Source organism: Tasmannia lanceolata, unplaced genomic scaffold (genome assembly GCF_043159265.1).
Source record: "Tasmannia lanceolata isolate RefF3 unplaced genomic scaffold, GAP_Taslan_0.1 ptg000006l, whole genome shotgun sequence".
NCBI lineage: Eukaryota > Viridiplantae > Streptophyta > Magnoliopsida > Canellales > Winteraceae > Tasmannia > Tasmannia lanceolata.
The window spans coordinates 23,152,733-23,162,465 of NW_027518683.1; the positions used below are offsets into that span (position 1 = coordinate 23,152,733).

The 9,733-nt window shown below is 39.2% G+C and overlaps 2 protein-coding genes across 4 annotated transcripts; both read right to left on the bottom strand.

Annotated features, from left to right (window-relative positions):
• Positions 1-356: 356 nt before the first annotated feature.
• On the bottom strand, positions 357-2,884 carry LOC143878515 (xyloglucan galactosyltransferase MUR3-like). Its single transcript, XM_077380791.1, has one exon. The coding sequence runs from the start codon at positions 2,120-2,122 to the stop codon at positions 614-616; it is 1,509 nt and encodes a 502-aa protein (XP_077236906.1). The 5' UTR covers positions 2,123-2,884; the 3' UTR covers positions 357-613.
• Positions 2,885-7,486: 4,602 nt separating this feature from the next.
• Positions 7,487-9,733, bottom strand: LOC143880125 (xyloglucan galactosyltransferase MUR3-like). Of its 3 annotated transcripts, none has more exons than XM_077382885.1 (2): positions 8,974-9,733; positions 7,487-8,877 (listed from the first exon to the last, which is right to left on the bottom strand). In XM_077382885.1, the coding sequence occupies exons 1-2, from the start codon at positions 9,452-9,454 to the stop codon at positions 7,832-7,834; spliced, it is 1,527 nt and encodes a 508-aa protein (XP_077239000.1). In that variant the 5' UTR covers positions 9,455-9,733; the 3' UTR covers positions 7,487-7,831. The 3 variants fall into 3 exon arrangements, with proteins under 3 accessions (XP_077239000.1, XP_077239001.1, XP_077238999.1); XM_077382886.1 differs by having other exon boundaries at positions 7,487-8,853; positions 8,974-9,732; XM_077382884.1 differs by having other exon boundaries at positions 7,487-9,731.

Sequence of the window (9,733 nt, forward strand, 5' to 3'; positions counted from 1 at the left end):
AAACACACAACATGGGAGTTGATTCTCCTCTAATATATTGCACTGCTAGCATAGTTCAATTCATTCCAAAGATTCAGATACTCATTGGCAAGGAAAATTAAGGCTTGACAGTAATCCCTCAATTTTCTTTGACAGTGATTTAAGCTTCTTTTTTTCCCCTACTGATGAATCTGAAGTTACATTCATCCTGCATATGAAAATTAAGGCTTGACAGTCACCCTGTAACTTAAAATAGAAGGAATAAGCACTTAGTCCTACATGAATAACGACGGGAACCAAGAGAGCTAAAGTCAGAAAGGCCATATATACAGAAAAATGTATAACATATACTTCCCTGAAAAAAAATCATCGAAGCAATAGACCATATTATAAACCATCTTAATATATCAAACATTGAATCTCTTTAAGAATTCTAAAAAACTGCAATCTTCTAAATAGATGGAAAATGTGAATATCATCTCTTGGAGTCTCTGAAAACCAGAATGGCTTCCTATTTAGAACCTGTACCTTGTATGCTTAAAAGAATTTCTTGCTTTTTCACTTGCCAAGGAAAGCTACAAAATCTGCCTTACCTTAACCCTTGAAGATTTATCTGTGATTGTTTCTGTCTTCTCTAAGTCAGTTGATGCTTTGGCTCTGTGAAGAAAGCATCCCATTCATGTTCTACATTCCCCATCATAGCATCCTTCCAACTGTTCTGTTTTTCCAAACCCACATCAGAAATCCCCTCTCTCATCTCTCTCCTTAATCTGTTCACCCTATCAGTTACTCCTTTAACAGACACATCAAATGCATCTTCAAGAGTTTCTAATCTAGACCTTGGATCTGCATATATCAGCTTAGGAATCATCCCTATAACCTTCTCCCTCATCGCCTTTACTTCTTTCGCCGAAATCTTGCTCAACCTCTCCTCTATACTAACCTTCCCCTCCCTTACGTCGTTCTCCGGTATAAATACTGAGTAACTCGTAAAATTTCTCGGCAGATACCATGTATACTGTACATACGCCGATCCCGGATGAAAAAATACCGGTATACAACCCGCGAGCATCGAATCTAAAGTCGACCTTCTTGTATAGGAGTCTCCTTGAGGCTGTAAACAGAACACAGAGCTCTGAAACATTTTCATAATACTACTTGGAGTTTCACACTTATACTCCCTTTGATTACATTCTAGCAACTTGCCTCTTTTCGAAGCCCGACACTGATCGATGATCTGACTGCGGATAGAGTCCTTACTCTTCGGGCGGGCCGCCCCCGCGAACGAAAATAACCAATGCCTTTTTAGTCTCCTCATCCTCTTCTGCCATTGGAAAACTTCTTTGTCTTTTGAAGGGTGGAAATATGTGGGATATGGTATTGCAATATCATTACTACTCCATGGACTAGATTCAACAAGTAAAATAGTCATGTTCTTAGTTTGAGGCAAGGACAAGAGCTTATTACCCCAATCAGATTCCTCATCAGCGCTCCTCCTAAAATCCCAAGTAATCCTTCCTGCAACTAGAAAATGATCCCTCCCTCCCATAATTCGCCATTCGGGCCTCTTCGCAAGCCAATTTATGAGATCAAGAGAGGCGGAATCTCGTAGCGAAGTGTTGAATCCCCATAGGTATCGAGACACGTCAAGGCCTGCGTAAAAGGGGACGTAGATGGCGGAAGCCAATGAAGAATTGTTGGTTAAACATTTGTACTGTTTCATTTTGTTGTGGAAGATCACACCCATGGCGAATTGGTTAGTGGCAAACCAACCTCTGTTTGAGAAGATTTTATCAGAATTCTTGATTTTTGGACCGAGACCCAAGTTAGACAAGTAGAGGCACATGTCTGTCCAAAGACTAATCTTACTACATTCCTTGAGGATGTCATAGTTGAATCTCGTGGGAAGATCATGAACATAAATATATCGATCTGAGCACGGATCATGATCTGGTTCTGTAACTAATGTAGCCTCATTTAACTCATCAACAGCTTGATCTGGTGGTTGTGACTCTCGCAACATGTTGAAGTAGTTAACTCTAGAAGTTGATGAATCAAAGTAAAACAAGAGAAAGCAGAAAATGAAAGAGAGGAAAATGATGACATAGAAGTGATTACGACAGTTTCCATTCAATTTCTCCATCTTTTCACGATAAATCCTCGAAGAAAGAGGTTTTGAAATTTTCGAAGTTCTAACGATCTCTTATATACAGATTTTTTATAAAACAAGGTTCTATATGAAACAGAAAATAGAGAAGAAGATGATAGAAAAGAAAAGAATTGAGAAAACAATGAGTTAATTCGAGGGAACTCAGGCCTCCAATAGTCGTAACAATTTTTGTATAGAAAATGGGAATGAAAGGATGGAAAAAAATTTCTTGAAAGAACCAACTTCTCTCTAAATTGAGGGAGAAAAAGAGGAAGAAACCAGGCCATACATTGTTGCTTCAATTACAGACAAAATGTACAGCTTGTCTAACAAGGGAAATTTCTATTTTTAGGATTTCAGAACCTCAGATACTATTTCTTATGTACAAGCAAAGGGAGAAAAATATTCTTGCCTTTATGACTAAATTTTTACGAGGTGATAATAGAGGAAGAACATGCAAAAGTATTTAATAGCTATAAAGCAAGTTACCTGTATAAGGTATCGAACAGCTATCGAGAAGTCTACGTCTCTAAGTATTTAATATAAGGGAAATGATAAATTCGCCCCCTTTTTGTAGTTGGGAACTTGGGACAGCCCATTACACTGGGGGTCTGTCCCAAATAAAAAATGGGGCGAATATATCACTTGCCTTCATAGAAACATAGAAATTTACATTTCTGACATATTTAGTTGTTAACGGAGAGGGAAATGATATATTGACACCATTTTCTTACCTAGATGACGCCCCCTTTAGTGTATTTATGACCAAGGTTTTAAATTTCGGATTTCGGTGAGGACCGAGATTGAAACCGAAACATTTCGAAACCGAAATTTCTGAAATTTCTAAAATATTAATTTTTTATTCCTTTACCAAAAATTACACCCAAAGTTACCGAAATTTCAATAATTTTGGCCGAAATTTCAGCCCAAAAAAAACGACATTTCGTGACCCTTTAACGAATTTTGGCCTGAATTTCAGGATTTCGGTTAACCCCGAAAGTAACTCCGAAATCGAAATTTAAAACCTTGTTTATGACCATGGTTTTAAATTTCAACCGAAATCCGAAATTTTAGGATTTCGGTCGAGACTGACACCGAAGCGTACCGAAACGGCTGAAACTTACCAAATTCCGGCGGCAAAATTTAGAAAAAAAATATTAATTTTTTATTCTTTTACCGAATTTCAGCCGAAATTACCGAAATTTTGGTAAAAAAAAAAAGACATTTCATGCACCTTTTTCGGTTTCGGTCACCTCCGAAATTTCGGCCGAAACTGAAATTTAAAACATTATTTATGACTATTCTTTTTACAATACAAGGGGGTGGAAGGGGAAGAAAAGGGGATGAATATATCACCTTCCTAATGAAAACTTTACTCTTATAAGGTTTGGCGCTCAAAAAGTTTTCCCATTATAAATAGTATATAAATATATAGATTTTGTAGCTAATGCAAAATTTTCATTTATAAGGTTTTGAATAACAAGTTTTACTGTTATATATAGTATAAAATCTATACATATATAGGTAGAATTATAGATAGATTTAAAATCAAATCTAAGATATGCACAGACACGCTAAGGATTGCGATTTGCGTATAGAATCCAAATCAGGACATTGTGCACATGAACGGTTAGGATTTCTCACCATGTTTGATTATCTTTTTGGGTAATGAGCAATCTAAGGTGGGGCCCACGACATAGATAGCTTAAAGTCCAAACTCTAGATATTGGGGCCCATGTGGGTGTCAACTTGGGCGTTGCATTGTACTGTGATGCGACATCTTCCATCAGATTGCTTCTTGCTTTTATCCTTTTTTCTCACCAATAGCAAAACTCTTTGTTGGGACTTGAGGCAAAGTCCGATCTGTTGTTTGTGTTTCTCTTGGACGGCGATTTGTCATCCTGGTTATGTCCTGAATCCTCATCTCTTGGAGGTTGGTCTTCCTTTTCTTATTAGCCTTTTGACCAGGTCGGTTAAGGTTGCGACCTGTTGGGCTAGCTTGTCGACCTGGCCTAATATTGCTACAGCCTCCTGAGCTGCAGGATGGCTGTTAGTAGGCTGAAGCTGGGCTGCACGAGATGCTTCATGACGGTTTTAAGAACTGTGCCTTGGGGTAGTTCACACCTCATGCCAGGATCGCGTATCTTGATGGGTGTTGTGGTTGCTCTTCCTCGGCGCCATACTCGGATCTTCTTTTCTTTTGTTCTCACGGACAACACCAATCTGTTGCCACTAAAATCTAGACTGGAGTTCAGAAAGTGAACTCTGCTGAGCTGGCTCTCAGTAAGATGACCTGCGAACACAGCAGAGCATCGAAAAGAGGGTCAGAGTTGGACTCTAGGGGACTCTCCGGTGCCTTAGTCAGAAGCGTAAACAAGTACGCGTTAAGCTCTCTATGGGCCCAGGATTATGAGAATGTGGCTGTGAATGCGTAGCTTAGAGTTTGGTCCCCTTTTATAGAGTAGAGTCCTAGGCAGTTGAGGAAAGTTGCCTTTTTTGGAGTCTCTGATTGGGCCAAAATTTTGGTTTTCGAGTTTATCCTTTGTGGTGGCTATAGTTTCTAGGGTTGCTAGGGCTTCTGGAAGAGCTGCAAAATTACCTTTTTAGCCTCTTCAGCCTTTGAATCTCTAAGCGCCACATGTCAGTTTTGATTGGAGCCAAATTTTACCCCCAACAGTTTCATATAGGAAAATGATATATTCATCCCCGTTTCTTCCTTGGGTCATCCCTTGTAGTGTAAAAAGGTAGTGAGAAATACACTAGAGGGGCTGACCCAAGAAAGAAAAGGGCGCGAATATATATGTAAGACTAAGGGTTCAACCTTGGTAATCTTCTTAGACTTGTTTTGATGATTCCAAACACAAGTTGGTTTCTTATTTAATTTCGTTTTACTAATGATCTTGTGTTTAGTTGAAGATTTTATCTAATCATCAAAATCAAGGAGCATGGATCAAAGGCATTGAAGCAAGCTTGCAGATCAAGGTAGCAAGCTTGAAGATCAAGGTAGCAAAAGGGAAGAAGGAGATCCATGAAGAGGAGAAGACTTGAAGAAGACTCAATAGTCAAAGTCTCTTTCTATTAGATTGTACAAATATAATCCATCTCAAATAACCACTCAGAGGCACTTATATGAGACCAAAATAAGTTAAATATATTAATGAAATTAAGTGGACCAAAAGCCCAAATGCCAAAGGGAAGAAAAGAATAAAAAATGCCAAATTGGCATTTGTTCGGGCGACCAAACAATACTCGAGTGAACGAAGGCCAAAAGGCCTTAAAATTAAAAGAATCAGTTCCATTCCTCGGGCGACCGAACAAGAATTTCTGGATTTTTTATATATTTAACGGTCGGGCGACCGAGTTGACCGTTGGTGAGCTATAACGGCTAGTTTTTTGTTCCCTTATCTATAAATAGGGGTTCTACCCCTTAAACCTTTAAGACACACTCTTAAGCCACATTTGGTGATCTTTTGAGGGATTAGAATAGGATTATACTTGTAATTCTTTAAGAGTGAATTGTAGTAAGGTACACTTGTGTATTTGCCTTTGTGAAGGCATTTTATTTTCATCGTCTTTGTACTATGGTGGGGGCCACCGTTTCAACCCTTTGAAGTGAGCTTGGAGTCGAAGCTCGAATGAGTGTACGAGGCACGGAGTCAACCTCGGGACGAAGCTTTGGAGAGAAAAGCTTGCAATCGGTTTGGTCTTCATCCGTAAAGAAGTCCGGGTTTAGTGAAATCAGATCATCGTGGAGTGGAGTAGGCCGGTTTGTGGCGGACCATTATAAAATCCGGGTGCAATCTCTCTCTCTCTCTATGTTTTTTTAAAATTGTGCTTGTGTTTTTATCGAACACTCATATCAATAAAATGATTTGAACCATTTATTGAAAAATAAAAAAACAAATGGGTGCCTCGCCCCCTTTTTGTATCCAACGCTAAATCGACGGCCTGTGTATAAAATGAAAGATCCCACATCGGAAAGGGAGGAAAAGTTACTGGGCTATGTATGTGGATTCCTCCTCTCCCTATGTTGACACGTTTTCAGCATCTCCAAGGGGTGGGCCCCACGGAGTAGGTCGGGCACTGTTAGTGCTGCTCGAAAATAAAACCGGGGAGGATAGATGACCCAGAACCGGACAATATCTACACAGTGGGGTCGGGGCGTGACATAACGGTATCAAAGAGGGACCTCCCATCCAGTACGGTGTGCCAGCGAGGACGCTGGGCCCTAAGGGAGGTGGTTTGAAAGATTCCACATCGGAAATGGAGGAAAAGTTACTGGGCTATATATGTGGATTTCTCCTCTCCCTATGTAGACCCGTTTTCCTGTGGGAAAAACAAAACCGAGGCATGTTGCGACCCAGAACCGGACAATATTTGCACAGTGTGGGGCCGGGGCATGACATAATGGTATCAAAGCGGGACCTCCCATCCAGTACGGTGTGCCAGCGAGGACGCTGGGCCCTAAGAGGGGTGGATTGAAAGATCCCACATCAGAAAGGGAGGAGAAGTAACTGGGCTATATATGTAGATTTCTCATCTCTCTATGTAGATGCGTTTTCAGCATCTCTAAGGGGCGGGCCCCACGGAGTGGGTCGGGCACGGTTAGTGCTGCTGGAAAATAAAACCGGGGAGGGTAGATGACCCAGAACCGGACAATATCTACACAGTGGGGTCGGGCATGACATAAAATAAGAAGAATTCTTTGGATTTTCTTTGCTTTAATTGTCAATTTATTCTTTGATTTAATTTTCTAATTAATCTTAAAAAAGGAATAAAAGTTTTGAAAAGCCAATTCACCCACCTTTTGGGTTGCCACCTAGGCTAACAATATCACTTCTCTTTTGTATAATGTGCGGAGTTTACATTTAAATCATTTCATGTAATTCTCTTGCCTATGTATTTGCAGTTTTTACTCAAAATTGGCTTTGAATTTTATGACTATTCCTATTATTTTGTGCAATTTTGATTTGGTAGTTATTTCTTTTTTTTTAATTATTTTTTATATGTTGTTCATGGATTTTCTATTTATTGTTGATTTTTTTCCTTGGATGTGCTGTTTAGAGCTATTGTTCATAACATTAACTTAGATTTGTTTGCGACTCTCTTTGTTATTTCATTTGTGGGCATATATAGTTATTTACACATGTATGTTGACTCTCTGATTTGGTCATTGGAGTTGTTGATTAATTTTAGTTTTCATTTCAGTGTGTAGTTTGCTTATGGCAGATCGAAAGTCACCACAGAGGAGACGCCATCCCTCAAATTTGTTTAATGCGATTTAGCCTTGTCGTTTAGAGATGAAAGTGAAGTTTCATTCATTCTGTATATCAAAACTAAGGCTTAGAAGTCTCCCAGTAATTAAAATAAATGGAATGTGCACTATACAAGCATGTCCACTAGAAAATAAAATCATAAAAAAACAATGGAGCACATTAAAAGCTCTTCTAAATTCTAAAACCTATGAATCTCTTCAAGCATTTTAAGGAATACAAGCTTCTAAATTAATGGAAAATGTACATCTCATCTTTTGGTGTATCTAAACTTTACATGGTAGTATTGAAAATTGTCATCAATAAAACCAGTACGATTGCCTCTTTTTTCAAAAGAACTTGTACACTTAAAGCATTAGAGAACTACTGGCTCAAGAACTTCCCTTGGTTTAACCCTTTTGGTCTTAGATGTGTTTTTTTAGTTCCTCATCTAATTGTCTCCATCCTTTGGGTTTGAGAAGAAAGGATCCCATTCATGTTCTCCAACTTTTCCCATCAAAGCATACTTCCAACTGTTCTGTTCTCCAAAACCCAAATCAGAAATCCCCTCTCTCATCTCTCTCCTCAACTTATTCACTCTATCAATTACTCCTTTAACAGACACATCAAATGCATCCTCAAGAGTCTCTAATCTAGACCTTGGATCTGCATATATCAGCTTAGGAATCAGCCTTATAACTTCCTCCCTCATTGCTTTCACCTTATTTGGAGGAATCTCAACTAATCTCTTCTCTATACTAACCTTCCCCTCCCTTATTTCGTCCTCCGGTATAAATACAGAGTAACTAGTATAATTCTTTGGTAGATGCCAAGTATACTGTACATACGCCGAACCCGGATGAAAAAATACCGGTATACAACCCGCCAGCATCGAATCGAAAGCCGACCTCCTCGTATAAGAGTCTCCTTGAGGCTGTAAACAGAACACAGAGCTCTGAAACATTTTCATAATACTACTTGGAGAGTGGCACTTGCTCTCCCCTTGATCACATTCTAACAATTTCCCTCTTTTCGAAGCCCGACACTGATCGATGATCTGACCGCGAATCGAACCGGCCATGTTTGGACGTGGGGCCCCTGCGAATGAAAACAAATAATTCCTTTTCAGTCCTCTCATCCTCTTCTGCCATTGGAAAACCTCACTATCCTTTGAAGGGTGGAAATATGTGGGATAAGGTATCCCAAAATCATTACTACTCCAAGGACTTGATTCAATAACTAACATAGTCATGTTTTTCGCTTCAGGTAAGAACAAAAACTTGTTACCCCAATCTGATTCTTCATCTGTTTGCCTTCTGAAATCCCATGTTATCCTTCCTCCAACTAGAAAATGATCCTTCCCTTGCATAAACCGCCATTCGGGTTTTTTCACTAGCCAATTTAGAAGATCAAGAGAAGCTGAATCTCGTGTCGATGTGTTGAATCCCCAAAGGTATCTAGATATGTCTAGGCCTGCGTAAAAGGGTACGAAGATGGCTGAAGCCAATGATGAATTGTTGGTTAAACACTTGTACTGTTTCATTCTGTTATTGAAGATCACATCTACCGCGAATTGGTTAGTGGCAAACCAACCTTTGTTAGAGAAGACCTTGTCCGAATTTTCGAGCAGGGGGCCTAGGCCTGAGTTCGACAGGAACCGGCACATGTCGGTCCATATGCTAAGCATTTGGCACTCCTTGAGCATGTCATCGTTGAATCGAGTGGGAAGATCGTGAACATAAATATATCGATCGGAGCACGAATCATGATCAGATTTTGCTACGAACTCAATCTCTGGTAGTTGATCAATGGGTTGCTTTGGATCTTGATCAGATTTTGCTACCAATTCAATCTTTGGTAGTTGATCAATGGATTGCTTTGGTGGGTCTGATTCTAACAACCCTTCGTTTAAGTACTCGTTTGGTAATGATTGGAATTTCCATGAATGAAAGTAAAAGAAGAAAACCCAGAAAGTGAAGAACAGAAGGATGAAGCAGAGCTGATTAGGACACTTTCCATTGAATTTTTCCATATTTACACGATGGATTCTACTAGAAAGAAGTATGTGACTCATTGGAGTTTTAAGCTTTTGAAGTTGTTGGGATTCTCATGATCTCTAATGTATAGATTTTTGTATGGCTAATTGATTGTGAGAATGGAATTTTTTTTGCTGGGAAGATTGAGGGAGAGAAAGAAAAGAAATTAGAGGATACAATTTTGCTTCCTTTTCGGAGAATAACTGCAAATTGTATACAGAAAAAATGGATTGGGGCATGAAGGATTGAAAAATTCAAAGTCTGATTTTCTAACAAGGAAAACTTCTATTTTTAACATTTCATTGAAGACTAATTCG